The following is a 20,304-nucleotide window of genomic DNA, read 5'->3' on the forward strand; positions in this document are numbered from 1 at the left end:
ACATCCCAGCAAAGACCTCAAAGCTGTCTTTTGCTGAGGGTAGAAAATAGGCTTTGAAGAAGCATCTATGACCTATTTCTTCACTATGTTTTGGTGTGAGCTGCTGCTTCAGCCCACCCCTTAATCCTAGGTGTAAGTCATTTAGGTCTTAGGGGGCGTAAGATTCATGTTACTTATATCAAGATGTCCACAATGAGATTTGTTAACCTAGGGACCTGGACGTTGCAGATGCAGAGTGCTGGAGTGATAGCTGTTCAGTGAGCGAGATTTGTTGGTTTACAGCTCCTGCTTCCCTAAACGTTCCTTTGACAGCTTTTTGTCAGTCACGTCATGAGTTTCTCAGGAGGGGAAGAATGGTAACAATCTGTCTCCTTGAGAAGAGAAGCAGGGAGAGAATTTATACACCATTCTCATTATTTTAATTGTAGCGTGTTCAAAATCTTGTAAAACATCAGGAGCAATCAAGGAAGCCTCTAGGAGCCTTGCAGCAGAGCAGGACAATGAGGAGAAGAGGAAAAATATGTCATTGTACATAATCCAGCCTGAAATCAAGTAGGCTTTTGAAACCCTCCAGGTCTATGACTACTGAGAGAGGAAGAGCGCTCTCAGGGCTGGGCCTGAAGCACTTTAATTCCAGTGCTTCTTGCTTTTGGTTCACTTTGCTTGCCATAGTGAAAATCTAGTCTGGGCTTAAATCCACTCCCTCCAGCTTTAGGAAGAGCTCAGTTTAAGGCTGGTGGGCTGAGCTGAAGTGAGCTCATCTTTGCAGATCCTGTGTATGTGTCCAAGCTACATGAACTGCTGCCGAGTTAAACCAGAGGCGACCAGCGGTGAGCCTGTGGCCTTACTAGGCAGATGTTAACTGACACAATAGCTGTGTCCCAAAGGCTTCCACCTCAGGTTTGGGCCCTCAGTTCACAAAATATCCCAGATCCTTTTGATCAAGACCCATTAACATGCTCCTGATTTATATGTGGATGGGCATAATCTTTACACCAGACCTAAAATGAAGCAGGGCCTGACTTAGAATCATAGAATAGTTAGGGTTGGAAAGGACCTTAAGATCATCAAGTTCCAACCCCCCTGCCATGGGCAGGGACAGCTCACACTAAACCATGTCACCCAAGGCTCTGTCCAACCTGGCCTTGAACACCACCAGGGATGGAGCATTCACAACTTCCCTGGGCAACCCATTCCAGTGCCTCACCACCCTTACAGTAAAGAACTTCTTCCTTTTATCCAATCTAAACTTCCCCCGTTTAAGTTGGGAGACAAGGAAAAAAGTGCTTTTTCCCCATGTCAAGCTGGGGCTTTCTGCTGGCATGTTTCTTTAGCATTACTCCTAAACTGGTGGATCAGATGAAAGCCAGTCAAGTGGAAGAGAGGGCTGTGCTGAAGCAAGCAGGCTGTCCTGGTAATTGCAATGCTGCCAGCATTCTTCCAGTCACTTAATACATTTCCCCAGGTCCTCTGTGCCAGGTGAGAATTTCCTCATTAAGGGGAATTTATTCCATTTCCTTTTATCATTTGTTATTGAAGAAATGAGTGGATGGAGTTCCAGAGACGACAGGGTGGAATCTGAAACAAAACAACAGCAAATCAACACTGGAAGCTGAAATGGAGGCACAAGCAAGGATTGGGAAAAGCTTGTATTGTTCAGAAACTGCAAAATGTGCAGGGGACTTCAGCCTTCTGAGGAAGTGAGCAGCCACTTAATGCTCATGGCAATGGGCAAAAGCCTGTACAGGTTTGATGCTCTTAAACTTCTGACTGTCCTTTTGCAAAGGCAAATATTAGGGAAAGGGAGCATTGTAGGAGTCAAATCACAGCCACTTAATCATCCCTTGTTCCAGAAGTGATTCTAAACCAGCGAGGGAGTTTAATCTTTGGGAGACATTTTGCTCTGTGTTTGAAAAGTAAAGTGATGCTCCAGGGGAAAGTGGGAGGCAGGGATGTAGGACTGGGTCGTGTGTTTGGGAATAGCCAGAACTGAGAATTTTCATCTTTGAAGTGCTGGATTTCTGGTGAGCTCTTGGAAGGGTTATTTGCACTCAAGCATTCAGAGAGATCAGCCTGATTGTGCTCTTGCTGGCTTTAGTGTCTCCAGCAAGTCAGAAGGGCTTTCTTTGAGCAAAGGCAGTGGGAATGCTGGATCTTAAAAAGCATCACCTCTTAACCGCTGCGTGTCTCAGTTTTGCATCACCCTGCCATGCTGTTTGCATCTTTCCTTATATTCTTTCCATGAAAGTTGAGCTATAAATACTAAAAATTACCCTTGTTACTAAATGGATATTATCCAGATATGAAGATGTGTGTCCAGTGCATGCAGAGGGGCAGCCTGGGTTTGCAGCTCTCTGATCCAGTTCCCTTTAAATGTGGTGGAACAATTCTGGTGGCTTACTCAGCCTGCCCCTTCTGGTCGTGCTTCTGAATCCCTGGGAGCTGCAGTTTCTCATCTCATGGTAGATTCTGGCTTCAAGTGCTTGGAAAGCAGCTCTTCTGCATGTTTGACTCTTGCCTGTTTTCTGTGAAGATACTAAATAGCAAATGGAGTAAGAGAAAACCCTTCCTGCCTAGGTGCTGCTGGAATAGAAGTTCCCACTGCATCTTTCTCATTAGCTACGTTGAAAGCTGCATCTCTTTACATCTCCAATCTTTTTCCTTTGTCATGCATTGGGAGCAGCAGAGGAAATAATCGTAGAGTTTCATTTCCCCTTTAGGTACTCAGCTTTCCTCTTGCGCATTGGTTTTCCTGTACAAAACTGGCTACCTTTTTGCATGGATTAATAAATGTCTTAACCTAATTTATGCTGCTAGCCCAAGGCAATGGAATCGTGTCACCAATCACTGCTTCTCTTCTACCCACCCTGCTGGGGGGTATGACAGTGAATGATACTCTTATAATGAGATACAAAGAAACTGAATTGAAACAAGCTGCAAATGAAGGCAATTTTCTTTCTCTGTCAGTAATCAAATGACAGCCAGCTACGTGTGTTTCAGAGGCAGAGGAAAAGAGGAAACTGCACTAAACAGGCTCATTTTCTTGGGATCATCAGGTCTGCTCACTCATACCTAGGGAATGCTGGATCTAGGAGGGAAATCTGACGTGGCTGCGTTCTTCTTCATAGCTGGTGATGGCCAGCGTTTGTTTTGCCAGAGAACTGGTGGATTTTGCTTTGTTTCTTCCTATAAAAGACCCATCCATGCCTTATGCAAAAAATCCTGCCTCTGAGCTGAGATCAGCGAGTAGAAAGGGCTGAGGGGAAGGAGTTTTGTGGTGGTGGCATTAGTGGATGGGAACCGCAGGCTTTGATGTACTCTGGTGCTGCAAAGTGGGTTGTACTTTGGGAAGTCTTCTGCAGCCAGGGCTAAATCCAAAACCTGGGAACCTCAACCTGTTGGGTTAGGCAGGACTCTTTCCTTCTGATGCTAGCAAAGAGCAGGATCTGCTGGACTAGAAGGGTGATGTGATGGAGAGTTGTGGAGAACATGAAAGTGTTATTCCTGCCTGGAGTTCTCCAAGGGCAGAGCAGGCTGGTGTTAGTGCCAGCCTGGGACACAGTGCAGAGGACAGCAGTTATGAGGGTTTCCTTTCTGAAGATCCCCTCACTACCTGTCTGCTCTTGCTACTGTAGGGAGGTGAAGCACCCTGTTCTCATGTTGCAGGGGAAGGAGAGGTGGCATTGGGGAACTCACAGAAGAAAACTGAGGGATCTGAACCCCAGCATCTGGACCTCAGTTCTGCTCTCAGAACACCTGGTTTGAGGTCCCTTCCAACCCAAACCATTCTAGGAGCCTGACATTCCTGTGACTCTTGCCTGTTTTATGCTAGCCTGACTTCACCAAGGGCGGCAGAGCTGCTCTGTGCCTAAGCCAGAGTGGAAAATCCAATCCAGTCACTCTCTTTCATGTTTCAGCTTCCTGACACATTCCAATAAAGCGGTCTTACCCCTCTCCTCCCACTCAAATAACATAATGCTATTTATTTAAAAATACCATCAAGCAAAGGACATAATTCAAAAGCTCTGATTTAGGAAAATTGCTTGTTTGCTAATCATTTCCTTTTTCCTGATTCAGAGCTTGCTTGCTCATAAAATATTGATATATTGGGCAGGCAGGGATGCTCTTGGAAATGAAGATGAAAAGCAGAAGTGTTGATAAAAATACATAGGCTTTTTTTATGCTTGTGCAAAAGCTAAGCTTCAGAAAGGTAGCTTAGAGACAGGCAGGCAGAGACTAAGAGGGCTACAGGTGGAGTCAAACCAGAGTGGAACAAAGATATTGTGGGGAAAGAAAAAAGTGGAGGGAGTAAAAGGGGAATGGAGATGGAAAAAATCAAAAGCAAAATGGGCAGGAAACTGTTGAGCTGCAGAGATGGCCGGGGAAAGCAACGTGTTTGGAATAAACAGCAAAAACTAGGACTCCTGAAACACCAAACCAGGAGAACAGGAACAGAGGGAAGTATTGAGAGAGCCTGACTGCAAATCTGAAATAAAAGGTGTCCCTGCCTTACCCTGGCTATACCACTCTCCCCATTTTCATAATGCAAGAAGGAACACAAATGATGTGGAAAAAAGTATACTTGAGACTGCCAGAAGTAAAAACCTACCTTGCATGTGAGCTGTGCTGGTTGTTTCTGCGTATCTCTGAAAGTCTGCTGCTTTCTCTGAAGAGTGTCTGTTTCTTGAAGGTAGAACATCCTCAGCAACAGAAAGAAGTCTTGTCTGGGACAAATTGTAGGCCTATATTTTACAATTTAGGCTGGGAGGAGGAGAGAGATGGAGTTAAAGTTTGGACCTGGAGATGTGGGGATGCTGAATCCAAGAAAGGAATCGCTGTAAGTCCTCTATGGAGGCTGTAACGCTAAATGACCACTCAGTTGTTGTGGATGCGGTGACCTTGTGCTAGCCTCGTGAAGAGTGCTGCCTAGGAGGTGATGGACTTCACTGTGAATCGCTCATTCTGTCTCAAAAATGCAAGGAAGGGAAGTGTTCACTTGCTAGCATCAGCAGCCTGCCTGTAGACTTTCCCTTATAGGTGCTTGTGGGGGGCATCCAGCACACAAAAGATCTTTTATGTATGAGGACTGCATAAATGAGCTGGATCTTCCTCCTTTTATTGCCTTTATGTGTACTATGCTGTAGCAACCCTATGCAGTATAGAAGACCCAAGCACTCCTATATCTTCTAAGTATTCCTGTGAAGCCTCATGCAGAGGTGTTTTTCTTATTCAATCCCAGTGAAACAGTTCCAGAAGAGACACTGAGGAGAGCCAAACAGATCGGGTTCTCAGACAAGCAGATTGGGAAATGCCTGAAGCTGACTGAAGTCCAGTGCCGTCAGCTGAGACTGAGGAACAATATAGTGCCCTGGGTGAAACAGGTACGTGAGAAACATCACTCCTCAGTGGAGGCCTCCAAGAGTGCAAGGGGCAGGAGACCTCCGTGTCATTAGAAACAGCTGAGGTAAACCAAATGGAAGCCCTGGCTCTGTTAACATCCCTGAGCATTTTGACGTTGACATTAGAGAAGAACAAATTCCACCCATGTAGCTGTGACTCTTGTACTTCAGGCATCAATGTAATGACATGATCATCCCCATAGAGCGACTCAGAATATTCTTGTTCATATTCTGTGTGGCTGGAGGGAAACACAGCTATCTGGCTTCAGGGGAAGGCTGAGTGAGAATGCTGGCCCTCCATGGTGTGACCATGAGAAGTGTCATATGTCTTTTCTCTTGGTAGTAACTTTTTACAGGCTAATACTTTATTTGCAGTGCACTGTTGTTATGGGTTCATTTGCTGTTCATTGTGACAGCACAAGCATAATGAGCTCATCTAGTATTCATGGCAGTGTCATGAGTGCTTTGCTAGGTGTTCTCCTGCTGCATTTAAGGTATGTTGGTATTGAATTGCCACCAGTTGGGGGTTTTTTTGCCCTTAAAAGGGGAGGAAAAAACCCCAACCCAAACTACTAAATGTATCTGAAAGAGCCCATCTATATCCTCAAGCCCAATTCCAGGTGCCCTGAAGTACAAGTTACAGTATTAGTAACAGTGATGAGCAGCAGACACTTACGTAGTGCTAATGACACAGGGTCACATTCTTCATTAGTCACAAAGATTTGGACAGGCAGCGGGGATTCCTGAGAATACTTGAAGACTGGACAGGTTTTTAAATGGTATAACATGTGAAAATTCATGTCAGGACTGCTTTACTATAGCTCCCTGATCAGTATTCTGTGTAGAAATGGTTCAGCTCTTCATTCAGGGAACTTCAGTCGCTGCTGACCTAGATGGGCTAGTTACCATGTATAACATGCAATAAGTAGTTGACACAAATAGATTGTGAGCAGCCTAGCAGGCAATTATTCTTCTGGGCTCTCTGGTGACTAATTGCGTAAGAAATTGTTGAAAACTACATATAAGGGGTGGCTGAAAATCACTCTTGCTTTGTGTACCATTTAATTATCAAAGCATGAGTTATTCTGTAACATAAATACATGGTACTTGCACTGCTTGCTGCTACTTGGCATGATCTCAATGTAATATTGTGTGTGTGTTTGTATTCAGTATGGGGGTAAGATGAGGTCGAGGGTATAGTGTGAAGATCCCAGAGCAGCTAAAAAGGGCAGGAGACCTGGAGGAACGGAAACCTGTGTACTTAGTGATGCCAAACTAGCTAGACAGTGAGGGCCTTCGCAAGAAGGAATAGATGGGGAAAGTTCCTAGGCTGTGAAGGTATTTACCAAAGAGATGCAGAGCTAAAACTGCAGCTCAAAAAGAGGTGGTAGACTGTCCTGCTGACTGCACTGTGAGGTCTTGGGGGAAAGCCAAGCATATGCTGTGTTGCCAGCCCAGATCACCTCCTTTTGAGGAAAGATATGATGGGAAAATAATAGGAGAGCACTAGGAGTAGAAAAGGGTTAGTATGTCCGAGTCCCTGAGCAAAAGCAATCTCGTGAGTGGGTTTGCCTTTACCTGAAGCAGGAATAACCCAGACTGTCTTCCCCAGCACGTTCTTTATGTGCACCACAGGAACTTTATCTTCCTCTACAATATGTAAAAGTTCTGACTGGGCTGGGCCAGCCCTTTTGGCAGATCCTCTGGTGTTGACCAACCAGGTGGCTTTTGGTAAATGTGTATCCCAGTGTTTGAAAGTTCCCCCCACCCATTGCTTTCAGTGTAGTTTTTAACAGCCCATTGTCGTTTGGTTTTCCCAGAGGCTGGTGCATGGTAGGGGATGTGATATACCCACTCAATACCATGCTCTTTGGCCCAAGTGTCTATAAGGTTATTCCGGAAATGAGTCCCATTGTCTGATTCAATTCTCTCTGGGGTGCCGTGTCGCCACAAAATCTGGTTCTCAAGGCCCAGGATAGTGTTCCGGGCAGTGGCATGGGGCACAGCATATGTTTCCAGCCATCCGGTGGTTGCTTTCACCATGGTAAGCACATGGCGCTTGCCTTGGCGGGTTGGTGGAAGTGTGATATAATCAATCTGCCAGGTCTCCCCATATTTATACTTCAGCCATCGTCCTCCATACCAAAGAGGCTTTAACCATTTGGCTTGTTTAATTGCAGCACGTTTCACACTCATGAATAACCTGGGCAATAGTGTCCATTGTTAAGTCCACCCCTCGATCAGGAGCCCACCTGTCTTCACCAGCCTGAACTGTCATGGGCCCACTGGACTAAAACGCTGCGAGCCATGATGGGAAAATAATAAGACAGGATGGGAAAGACATGATGGGAAAGCAATAGGAGAGAACGAGGAGTAGAAAAGGAAAGAGGGAAAAGAAAAACCCTGAAACACCTGCATGTAAGAAAGATCTTGCACTGGCCACGTTACAGTCCCTCGTCTTCTTCCCCATACAGATTGACACACTGGCAGCAGAATACCCAGCGGTAACTAATTACCTCTACATCACCTACAACGGGCAGGTAGGCACGTTTGGAAACAGCAGTCTCATTGCTGTCCAGTTTGATCTCTTTCCTCTGTGCTGTGTTATTTCTGGAGATCTTGCAGAGGTGTAAGTGTCTGTAGCAATTATTCTGGATGGTGTTACTTATGATCCCCTTACAGCGGGCCTGACAGTTTCTCTTGCTCAGACACTGATCCAGTGCATTTAATGTTAATGCTCCTTTCTTGTTATGATCTCTCGTGTATCACCTGTACTCACATCCTCTGTGCACAGGTCAGGTGCTGGGAATACAGAACTCACGTTTCACTCATCTCATCCTAGCTAGCATTCGTTTTCATGTGAAACTTAATATCTCCTTACACTGCTCAAATAGCCAGGTCAGAGATGCTGTGTCTCCTTTGGTTTGGGTGCAGCACTGCTAATTCCAGTCGACTTACACTTGGCTTACACTGCAGTAAATGAGATCAGACTTAAAGCCTGAAGGATCAGACTGTTAATATGGGCTGAGCACCAGAAACTGTTTGTTCTGAAAAGCATGGAGTTAGATGCAGTGGAGTACAGATCCTAATGACTTTTCTCCCTCCCTTCTCAGGAACATGATGTAAAATTTGATGACTGTGGGGTGATGGTGTTGGGCTGTGGACCATATCACATAGGTAAATCTTTCTTACAACTCCTCTGTTCTCCTTGTACCCTCGAGCCTTCTTTGGATATTCTTGTGGTTCATTTGTTCCTTCTCTCATATGGTGACAAAACCCTCCAGAGCACAGTGCACAGGACATCAATTCCTAACACAAGGTTTGAATTTTACACTTACTTGGAGTCTTCATTTCACACCCTGGAAAAAACAGGAGAGTTTTATTACTTTTCACTGAGTCACCGAGTCGTGATTTCCACAAAGTTTTAGGGATTTATTTTTAATCTCACTTTTTGTGCATGTTAAGGTCTTGAGAATCTGATACCTCGTGTAGCAGTTTGTTGCTCCCATACCTGTCCTATGTGTTTACTGCCAGCTCATGACCATGTTGTTACATACTGTACATTTTACTACTGTAAGTATAGGTGACTATGACAATATTTGGATACCTTCAGCTGCTTTTGTTCAAGCAATTCGCTCTTGTTTTTTTAGCCCACTCATATGATTATGCAGCATAAGAGTTTCCTCATGGCTATGAGTATTGAGTAGTCAGACTGCTGAATCCTCTATATGGTGACTTTCACTTATTCTTTTAATGGATCTTTCCAAATAGCTTGCAATTATTGACAAGAAAAAAGCTGCTTGTGATTCAGAAGTATTTTTGCTCTGCCTCTCACAAGCAGTGCTGATGGTGTTTGAAAGCTGAAATGGAAAACTGCATCCATTGGTTTTGCTTGGATGGACAGGTCATGTGCCACACTCCTGGTGCTCGTTGCAGGATGTGTCTTTTTGCACTCAGTTTCCATTAGGAATGTTGAGATGAGTGAAATCAGGAGGAACACTCCGTGGTGATGCTTATTTTTTATAAGCGTTCCTGCCAGTCAAGTGGGGTTTAATGATTTGATCAAATGTATGTGAATATATTGTGCCCTCTTCACCTAAAACTCCCTGTTCTGATCTTAGTCTTACCTGTTCTATAGCTTTGATTAGATCAAGACAATGTTTGGAAAGAGGTTACAACTAAATAAAGGCTGCTGAAGACAACCATTCCTTGAACCTCTAAAAGATTTCCTTTCTAGGTGCAATAGCCGAGTTGAATTTTTTATTCCTTTTGTAATCCTTTGAAGGCAAGTGAGCAGCGTGCTTTTCCTCTCTGCTTTCAGAACTGTAATCATAATTCAATGGAATCAAGTTAGTGTCCCCTGTGGATTTACATTAACAGAAGAGGAATGGGTCAGGAAAGGGCTCAGTGATTTGGATGGAAGATAAACGTGATGTTACTTTTATTTTAAACAAGATTCTTATTTCCTTTGTGGAAACTGAGAAACATGATGTGAATCTGTTCAGCTGCACACTCTTGAACTTCAGAGCTGGCTTTGAGGCACCTCAAAGCCTGAGCTGCAGTGTGTGACCTGTGCTCCATGGCATGTTGCTCTTCACTTGCTGCCTGTCCTGGAAGGGGAGTTTGTTTATGTGAAAGTCAGCCCTGAAAGCAGTATAAAGCTATTTCACCAGCTGCATGGACCAGCAGCATGCTGTGTAAATTTTAAGGTGTGCATGTAGGTTTAACATGGTTGAAACCTGAAAGTGAGTTCAAAACCATGCCTGTATTGAGGTAGCAATTATCTTCCGAGGAGCAGTGTCTGCTTATGTTACAACAGACACTACAAGTATTACTAATTATTTGCTGTCTTCCCTTTTCCCACTGTTTGGACATGACCATTACTGGATGTGACTGGAATATTTACAAGCGTTCAGCTGTTTTCCCAGGTTGTACCTAAAGCAGTCAGATGGGGACTCCAGATGACCATTGTGTCCTAAAGTTGAGGTTTCTTACGTGTGTAAGGATACCCAAATAACAGAAGTGGAGTACAAAAAGTGAACAAGCATCTAGTGACCCTTCTGGGAAACATCACGTTTCAGATTTGATTTCCCTCCTCTTCTGTGGAGTTTTAGCAGAGGCCTAGGCATGTTTTGAGGTTCCTGTCTGAAGGAAGTAGGGAAATGAATTGTGTGCCTGTGAGTGACCTGTGACAGCCATCTGTTTGTGACTAGGTACAATTAAGCACAGGCTGAATTTCTGATGTATCTTGGCACACACATATATAAAAATAATATCAGTTGTTATCACGTAATGACTGTGAATGCGTCACGATGAGGTCAAGGTTTTCTTGTAGACTATAAGCATTGCCGTTTAGCAATGTTTTTTAATATGCATCATTCCATGTTTGTGGTACTTCTCCTAGAGTGTTGAAATTTATGGGACAGTAGCTGTTAGAACAAGTCTGAAACCCAGCACTGCCCGAAGCTTGCAGCATTGCCGGAGTCTCAAGTCCTGCAGCTTGTCCAAGACCAAGCCCCAAGTCCTGGGGCTCATCTGAGCTCCCTCCATGCCTCTTTCTTTAGAGGTGGCCACAGCACTTACTCAGGGTTCAGAACAGTAAGGATATGCTTGCCTTTCAGTGTTGCCACAGTCACTGTGGCCTTTGAACCAAGATAAAAGGAGCACAGAGTGGCTCTAAAGGTGTTGTTCTACTGATTTGCCTCATCTAGGGTCACCACAGACGTCAAACCCACTGACTTGCAGTTTTCCTGTTGCTAAGTTAGCCATACCCTGCTGTTCTGGAAGGTACAAAACACTTCAGTCTTCTGTTTTTTAAACCATATCTGCACAAATACTTTGTGCTACCTGGAGTAAATATTTGGTCACCTCTAAGCTTCTGCCTTGTATCTCAAAGCGCATTGGTTGGGAGGCAATAGTAGCTGGATAGGCAACAAGAGCAGACAGAAGCGTTTATGAGCACAAGATGACAGACATAAGTGTTTATGAGCACAGGATGACAGGCGTGTTATAGAGGCCTGTCACTCCTGAGGAGCTGAGCCAACTTAGCTGTTGTGCTTGGAGGCTCACGTTTGTGGATCATTAGTTTCCATGGGAGGACAATTAGATTTCTTGTTCTGAGCTGACAGGAGGGAATGCTGTTCTGGTTCTTTTTCTTTTCTAAACTCGAATGCTGAGAATGTCTGCTTATGTTTTCTTCTTTGCATCCTTCCTTTCCTTGCCTACTTTTCTGTCTCCTGGCAGGCAGCAGCGTGGAGTTTGATTGGTGTGCTGTCTCCAGTATCCGCACGCTGCGTCAGCTTGGCAACAAGACTGTCGTCGTGAATTGCAACCCAGAGACGGTGAGCACAGATTTTGATGAGTGTGACAGACTGTACTTTGAGGAGCTGTCATTGGAAAGGATCCTGGACATCTACCAATATGAGGTAAAGGAAAGCAGAAGCACAACAAAAAGCCATGAAGCAAACCTAACTTCAGAATTCATGTCACTAGCTTGCTTTGGTGGAGCAGCTGGGGGAGAGGGGGAAGAGCTTCCTGGTAAAAGCTGTTTGGTTTGGATCCCAATGTTGCATTTTACACATCATTGATGTTCCTAGCAGCATGCTCAATAATGAATGCCAAATAAATATTAAATTATTTTGCAAGATGCCATATTGTGCAATATTTACAAGCAGATTTAATTTGCTGCACAGTCATTTATCGCACAAATTGTTCTGCCCTTGTGATGCTGAGCTTTAGCACTTAAGCATATCCTTGACTTTAAGCACAAGTACTCCTCCTGAAGCAGTAGAACAAGTGATGTGCGTAACACTAACGTGAGCTCAAGAACTTGCAGTCTTGGCCTTGGAGTACAGTGGTGATGTGGTCCAATGTGCAGGCAGATCAGGCAGGGGCATTAGAATGGCCATCAAACAAAAACATGCTCCAACTTCTGATCCGGATGTTACACTTGTCTGTTAGGAGTTTTCAAGTGTTCAGAAGTGCTGATACTAAGAGGTGAAGAAGAGACCCAAGCAGATTTGGTCATGGGAGGATATATGTTGTAAACAGCTGGTCCCAGTCTGATAAATATTTCTAACTGATAACAAACTCATCTTGATTTGTGGCTGAGGGTTTCTAAGGTATTTACAGGAATCTGACCTCCCTTGAAGTTCAGTGTGAGCTGACAGTATAACTTGCTGAAGCAACTTCACAGAACCCAGGTCATAACCCAGGTTAAATCAGTAAGTTTTAACTTATGATTCTCTTTTTCTTGGCTCTTGTTCCCAAAATATGGCAATTTGAGCTCATCTCCTTTATGAATGGCTGCAAGTTTCTAAAGTGCTTTCTATATGTGTGGCTATGTTTGATCATTCCCAAATTTGGAACCAAGCAAAAGCACATCAGTACTCAGGGCCCGGTCTGTAGGCTCTGTTCTTAAACAATTTGCAGAATACTATCTAGGACCATCTTTAGATTGCGTGTTCACACTTTCCTATGTGTACATGTTGGTTTAGCTCTTTAGATTTTCGTAAAAGCAGACCCTCTTACTGAAAAGCATGTATTTAGGACAGGCCAAAAGACTCTTGTGGAGTCTTAAAGGCTGGTTTTTTAGCGAGGCTCAGCTCTGTAAGCATTGAACTCTTATTTGCTTAAGCAAAACTGAACTGCCGAACTTGGGGCGTGGAAGAAATTGCGGTGACAGTTTGTCAGACAAATAATGCTGATGAAACACATGGTCTAATTACTGCAGGATCAAACAGGAGGTAGAGATAGGTGATGAGGGAGCAACTACTCATTTAAACACATAGTGCTAGTAATCAGCAAGTTGGGTAAGAAAAATATGTGAAAAGAATAATGCATATATATTGAAACTTGCATCATCCTGCTTGTCACAGGAGAGCTTGGTGAGTTTGATGGGAGGTGTTGCAGATCTCAAGGTCTAATAGCAGCATCCTCTGGTACCCCAAGCTGAAGAGGAAGAACACTCTGGCAGTTTCCCCAGCTCAGCCAGCTGTGCTCATCAGGGGGACCGTACTCATGCTTCTGGGCATGTACTTAGCCTGTTTTGCTTGTGAAGTAAGCCAAAAAGTGGTTGTGAGAGCAGAGAAGGCACAGAGAAGCCAGCAAGAGCTGAGGTGGTGGGAATGGGGAGAGATGTGCTGAGAGTTAGCAGAGGATTCTCCTACTCTGACTTCAATCAGAAAACAACCAATGTGATGTTTGCTCTGGAGGTGTTAAAGCCATCGAGGGGTCTCAGCCTCAACGTTCAAAGTTAGGGTTGTGCAGGCTAATAAATCCCAAGATGAATAATAAGCAGTTGTTTTAGAATACTTAAGTAGCAACAGAAGGGAATGGCGTCATTATACCTAGTTTGTAAGTAGGGAAATGGGGTCTGTGAGGAGAGACTGCACAGAGTCATGTAAAAGGACACAGGCAGACCTGGGGACAGGCTCCAGCCCTCCAGCAGAGTGTAGTCTAAAATATATTATTTGCTATGAGTGAGCCAAATGCTAATATCCTGTTAACAGAATACTCCCTCAGGCAAATGCAGTTGGAAGCCAGTCCCTAAGGAAACGATCAAGTTAAAAAGTCAGGATGCAATTCTGAGACTCCTCACCAATCCTGCAAAATAACCATCTCTCCCAGCTTCATAGACAAAGCATGAATAATGCCATGATTTCAGACTGATCTTTTAAACAGTCCTGCTCATTAGCCTCCTCTGGTGTTCCAGTCTACAATGAAGAGAGGTAAATACTCTGAAAAGTCCTGGATCATTGGCAAAGCATAGGTAAAACCATCACCAAACAGTAGAATCATAGAACCACAGAGTGGTTTGGGTTAGAAAGGACCTCAAGATCATCTGATTCCAGCCCGTCATGATCCACTAGAGCAGGTTGCTCCAAGCCCTGTCCAGCCTGGCCTTGAACACTGCCAGGGATGGGGCTGCCACAGCTTCTCTGGGCACCCTGTGCCAGCGCCTCAGCACCCTCACAGAAGAGCTTCTGCCTAATGTCTAATCTAAACTTCCCCTGTTTCGGTTTGAACCCATCACCCCTTGTCCTATCACTCCAGTCTCTGATGAAGAGCCCCTCTCCAGCATCCTTGTAGCCCCCTTGGAAGGCTGGAAGCTGCTCTGAGGTCTCCACACAGCTTCTCTTCTCCAGGCTGAACAGCCCCAGTGTTCTCAGCCTGTCTTAGTATGGGAGGTGCTCCAGCCCGTGATCGTCCTCTGGACTTGCTCCAACAGCTCTATGTCCTTCTTCTGTTGGGGACACCAGAACTGCACACAGTGCTCCCCTTTTCCCTCCGTGCAGCAGATACATCAACTCCCTAAACATTTTTAGGTTAGCAGCAAACCTTTGATGATTATTTAGCTCAAATAAATAGACGTATTCACTTGTCCCAATTTTTCTGATTAGACAAATGAAGCTCAATAGGGGAGGAAGGTAACCACCAGGATGGTAGGCAGGTTCCAGCCACTTCCAAGAGGTAGCTTCACACCTAGAGGTAGTCCTACCCCAGGGATGTGCTCAGCCATCCTTCCTCTTTCTCTCTCTTGTGTCCTCCTTTTACTTCTCCCCCTCCAGTTGACATTCACAGCTCCTGTGACTCACTGGGGACAGCAGAGCCCTGCTTTGGAGGAAGTTTAATTTACTGTCAATGTGCAATGTTATCTGGCAGCCTATGAAGACAATAACTTATGGAAAAAAACTAATCCTTCCCTCAAATTTATTGGCTCTTTGTTTCCAGAGAAGATGTTCCCTTTTTATTTTAATATCTATCTGCTTGAGGGCCTCTCCTGATTCTTTTTCAGTTTCTAGGGTCATTCTGAAACAATTCATAGAACTAAAGGAGGCTCTTAGGTACAATTTTAATGGTCTAATTTGTTTTCAAACTCAGGGAAAAGGAAAACCCAACTGTATTACTAATGACACAAAAGCAAGATAGTAATAAAAAGACTGATTTTTGTTATAAAGGGGAAAATAATTCTCTCCAGGCTTCTTCCATGAGATTATGTATAGCATATATCTTAGAGGTATCTAATGGCAAAGATGATATTCATTTTCTTTATAATTAAAATATGGCTGATGACAAAGTGGTATGCAGTGAAGTCTATTTCTGCCTTTCCACATTCCTCAGTGGAGCAGTCCTGTTGCAGGGCAGTGGGCTGCTCTTTGTGTGAGAGTATACTTTGGGAAATAACAGTGGCATTTTAAAGGAAGATGGAAGCAGCAGCTGGGTCTCAATTTATGGTTCTTTTAGAGTAAAAATGAGTATATGATTCTTTGCTATCTGCTTGAATAAGCCATCTCCTTTTCCTCCTTGGGGCTGGAATCCCCTGTGCCATGCCAACTTGGATGTAGGCACTATTTGGATCTTAGAGGCTCAGTGACTTGAATTGTTTTAAAGGAAGAAATAAGCAGCAGCTGAAGAGAAGCTGTTAGCTGGGACATTCACATTTCCAGTGTGTTGAGGATAAATTAAGATGTTGGTTGACCTTGGCAGCAAAGCTAGGTTGACTTGTTATCAAACAGAAACCATTCCAAGCTGCAAGAAGGGGCTTGCTTATTCACTGTCTGGTTCTTGTCTCTGTGGGATGATAAGGGGCCCAGGGACTAGAGATAAGTACTGTATTTTGGATGGGTCTGGAAGCAGTAAGGAACAGATTTTTCTTCTGAGTTTTAGATAGCAAGCTCTGATGTTATCAGACAACCCCATGCGGGGCCAAAAGAGCCTCTGTCCTTGCTCCACCCTCTACTACTCAACTGGCAGCAACTGGCAGCAACTCTACCCTCTACTGGCCACTGTTGGCTGGCAGCAACGTGTGTTCCCATAAGTGACTGCACGGTGAAAAGGAAAAGAAACTGTCTCCAGCACTGTATATTAGCATGTAAAGCAAATGGTGATCTTGCAGACCTTGGGATAATAAGTGCTGCTTAAATGCCAGACTTTTTTAGTGGAGTTTTATTATGGTAGCAAATTAACCACATTAAAGTTGAGCAGGGTTTGTAGTAGCACTTATCATCTGGTTGTTCTCTGTCACTTCTAGTCCATCCTGCTCTCAGCTTACAGATCTGCCACTTTATATCCCTTTCAATCCCTCATTAAGAAGTTCCTCTTCCAGGAAGGCCAGTGGGGCAAACCATCTTCAGGACAAACACACTTGTTAATTAAAGAACACTGGTACTCTGAAAGATAGAGCCAAGCCATGGATCACTTGATTTATGTTTCTCATTTGCTAAAGGTGGGTAAAACTGTGCAAAATACATTTGGTTCCAAAGAGCTTTTTCACTGCAGTTGTCCTGTGGGCCTGCTTCTCCTTTGGGCAAGGTTTCACCAGCTTTAATTTGGAAGCAAAGTGCCCGTTATTGAATTACCCTCAGTTATTATACGATCTAAATGTAACTCAGGGCCATATAATTGTTGTAGGCACTCTAAGGCTTTTTTTTACTATTGAAAGATTTCACAGCAGACTAGGTTGTACTTGAAAGCATTAGAGGTTCTATGTAAAACTAAAATGCCCATGTTTGCCCTGAAGAAATAGTTGTATTTGCAAGCAAGCTTAACTGGCTCGTGTTATTTGCTGCTTATTATTTCCTCCCTTAAAATGTGCTTAGCCCGTGACAGACATGAAATGTGCCATCCGTGGCTGGAGGATGCTGTACCTCTTGGCCTGCCTCATTCAGTTCTGGAATAAAAGTGCTTGCGAATAGTGGAAAAGAGCATATATGGTAGTTTGGCTGAAATAGTTGCTACTAGTGAGTGTGCTACCAGAAATGAGGAGCTAGATAGGAGTAACGTGATTGAATTAAAAAAAGGGGCTAAGTGTATGCAGAGTAATTCACTATCACAGGCTGTCTGATGGATTGGGCTCTGTTGGAATAGACTCTTGCTTTGTACAGGCCCGCAAGGGGTCAGCAGTGAGCACTCCTTAAAGACTGGCTTCTGGCGCTAGGGAAGGTTGGTTGCTGAGCAAAGTACAGTGCTGACAGAAAAGAAATGAAGTTGTTTCCCATTGCCTCTCTGCTGGAGATTACTGCCTTGCAACACTGTAGGGGAAAAAAAGACTTTTGGTGCATGTCTGTTACTCTGGAAGTCTCTGACCATGAGCATGGGAGAGGCTGTTTTCTTATAATAGCTTGACTGAGGAAGAAAGAGAACCTACAGCATCTTATTTGTTCATGCTGCTGGGTTCAAAGGTGGCGGCAGGCGAGGGGAGGTGGGCTCAGATCTGATGGTCCCCGTGTTCACATGTGTAGGAGGAACACAGAAAGGAGACCTGACCCCACCAAGCAGAGTTTTGAGTTTCATTGTGAGGTGACAGAGGTTCATAGCACAGCGCCCTTTCTGTGTGAAGCAGGGGAGCATATGTCAGATCAGCACTGGGAAAGCAGCAGCACCTAAACATGACATGAAAAGAAGGTAAGTCTGTGGCTATAGCAGAAGTTATAAAGTCATGGCTTGGTGTCAAAAGGCTTGTGAACACTGCAGTTTTCTTTGGTTTCCTGGAGAATTTAACCTCAAGTTACTGTCGGGTTTTGAGTGATATCAAGGAGGATATTGCTGCTTTAGAGGGGCTACGTGCTCTGAATAACACTTTGTAGCCTCTGGGTCAGCACAATTATGACCTGCCTTTGCTTATAGCAACCTGGAAAGTAATATAACCTAAATATTGGATTCCTAGTTATAGCAGCTCTTAATGTTAAGCTAACTTGGACATGATTGTGCCCCTTTCTGTTTGCCAACAGGGATGCAGTGGTTGCATTATTTCTGTAGGAGGGCAGATTCCCAATAACTTGGCAGTTCCACTGCACGACAGCGGAGCGAAGATCCTTGGCACAAATCCTTTGCAGATTGACCGGGCAGAAGATCGCTCTGTATTTTCAGCTGTTTTGGATGAGCTGCATGTGGCCCAGGCTCCCTGGAAGGCAGTCAGCACACTGGTAAGTTGGGATACACATCTGGGAAACAATGAAGCAGTGGGGCTTGTTATGAGCATCTGCTCAGGGTGGACCAACTTACTGATACATTTCAAGATTCCAAATACACTTGACAGCTTTTTACTGCTGATGGTAAGGAACTTTTTGATCCCTGTAAAGTGTTGCTATAGCATCTCTGAGAGTGGGATGGAAATCGGAAAGGAAGTGTCTTTAAATCACCTTTACTCAACATGGGCTATAAAGCCAGCGGAAGTCAGCACCACTCTCAGGCTCCTGTAGTTTATCCAACTGGCCTTGAAAACTGTTCTAGGAGGTGGAGATGGCAAAGGATTAGAAATGTGTCGGTGCTGCTCTTTTTTGTCTGGTGAAGCTCTATGGACAGGGAGGATCTGAAGATGACAACTCTGGAACTAAGAAGTGATGTATTACGTTCAGGCCAGGCTGTAGTCCCTGATTTTCTCCCTCATTCCCCAAGTCTTAATGGCTGTTAAAGTACAAATGCAGTTGGAGGTGAAATTTTGGAATGACTTCAAAATATTTTCTTGTTCACAGAATGCTTTTTGTCCCTTTCTTCTAGAGAGATGCAGTTGAATTTGCAAGCTCTGTGAGTTACCCATGTTTGCTGAGGCCTTCCTATGTTCTGAGGTAAGGCTTAACCATCAGAGCTCATCAGTTTTGGGATATGAACTACCCCAACTACTTTGAGACAATGGAGAGTAATTTCAGGGGATGTGTGGAAAATGCTATGCTAGGTGCATGTGGCATAAGTCTTAATGCATGTGCCACCATCTTAACAGGTGGGACAACTGCATAAACCAATCCAGGAAGCCAGTGGATCCCTTATGTTCATCAGGCACAGATCAAAAGCAGAACATAAGTGTAAGAATGTCTGTTTAGCTGCATTATCTTTTCCATACCTCAAGGCTAAACCCACAAACCATTTATGACGTTACTTAAGGTTCCTGAGACTGCTACCTGTACAATTGAGCCAGAATATTGTTTGCCACCAGGAAAACAAGAAGGGAACATGCTGAGGCCATTTACTGGGGATGGCATCTGTTTTCAGAATATGACAGCACATCTTTTGAATTCAGCTTCTTATTTGCCAAGCTTCTCTGCTTACAGGCGTGTTTTATGTCCCTAGACTGTGGCAGCTGCTCCTCATTAAATAGGCATTGTGCAGAGCCACACATTTCCAACAGCTTGACTTTCTGAAGACGTTACAGCAGTGTGTACCCTCAGCAAACTCGCACCTTCTGAGTGATCACTCTTCTCTGCAAGGAGTTTCTTCAGAGCTGGATGACTAGGCACAGAGAGACAGTTTGCTGGGCACAGTTTACAAGTGAAAATAAATTGGAGACAGGATCCTTTCTGCATGAGAAAGAGACGTGTATCAAAATGGAGAGGCACTACTCATTTCCAGGGGAGCTAAAACAAAACCCACAACACCTTTGCATTTAACAAGACAAAAAGGAGAAGGATTTATTGAGTGTTCAACTCTCAAGGAAATATCCTTTAGAAGAGACTGCTGAATGTGGTTTTTCTATCCAGTTTCTCAAGTTTGCAGTGGGGTTGTGAAGGAAAGCTAAAAAACAGCACTTGGATAAAGGGGATAAGTTAGAAACAGCTCCTGATGTAATTCTTCAGGTTTTTAGGGAGCACTTCTTTTAGCCTGCTATTTCTATCTGTGTTAAATCCAGTATCGGCCTTTTACATTGAAGTGTTTGCTAAAGGGTGTTTCTGCAGGTTAGGGTGACTTCAGGGAAGAAGATGGAACTGGAGGATGTAAAACTTGAGGAAATAGAAAGTGAAAAGCTCTGGCACAGAACACTGCCTTGCCTCTTTTTGCAGAACAGCAGCAGGTCCACAGCTAGACTTTGTCATCCTTTGAACAGATACAGCCTTTAATGTTTGCCAGTTGCCTTGGAAAACTAAATGCATTTTTCCTACCAGTTATTTACTGTGTGTACCAGCTTGCATCC

The 20,304-nt window shown here is 44.1% G+C and overlaps 1 protein-coding gene across 1 annotated transcript in view; it reads left to right on the forward strand.

Annotated features, from left to right (window-relative positions):
• Positions 1 to 20,304, forward strand: part of CPS1 (carbamoyl-phosphate synthase 1) — a gene marked incomplete at both ends in the record, with an annotated part of 85,222 nt that overhangs the window by 47,119 nt on the left and 17,799 nt on the right. The window contains 6 exons of the mRNA XM_080632109.1: positions 5,240 to 5,381; positions 7,874 to 7,939; positions 8,513 to 8,576; positions 11,643 to 11,824; positions 18,131 to 18,325; positions 18,900 to 18,967. Coding sequence (XP_080488235.1) covers positions 5,240 to 5,381; positions 7,874 to 7,939; positions 8,513 to 8,576; positions 11,643 to 11,824; positions 18,131 to 18,325; positions 18,900 to 18,967 — 717 coding nt within the window. The remainder of the gene's footprint in view (positions 1 to 5,239; positions 5,382 to 7,873; positions 7,940 to 8,512; positions 8,577 to 11,642; positions 11,825 to 18,130; positions 18,326 to 18,899; positions 18,968 to 20,304) is intronic.

Source organism: Psittacula echo, assembly GCF_963264785.1.
Source record: "Psittacula echo genome assembly, chromosome: 20".
Lineage (NCBI taxonomy): Eukaryota > Metazoa > Chordata > Aves > Psittaciformes > Psittacidae > Psittacula > Psittacula echo.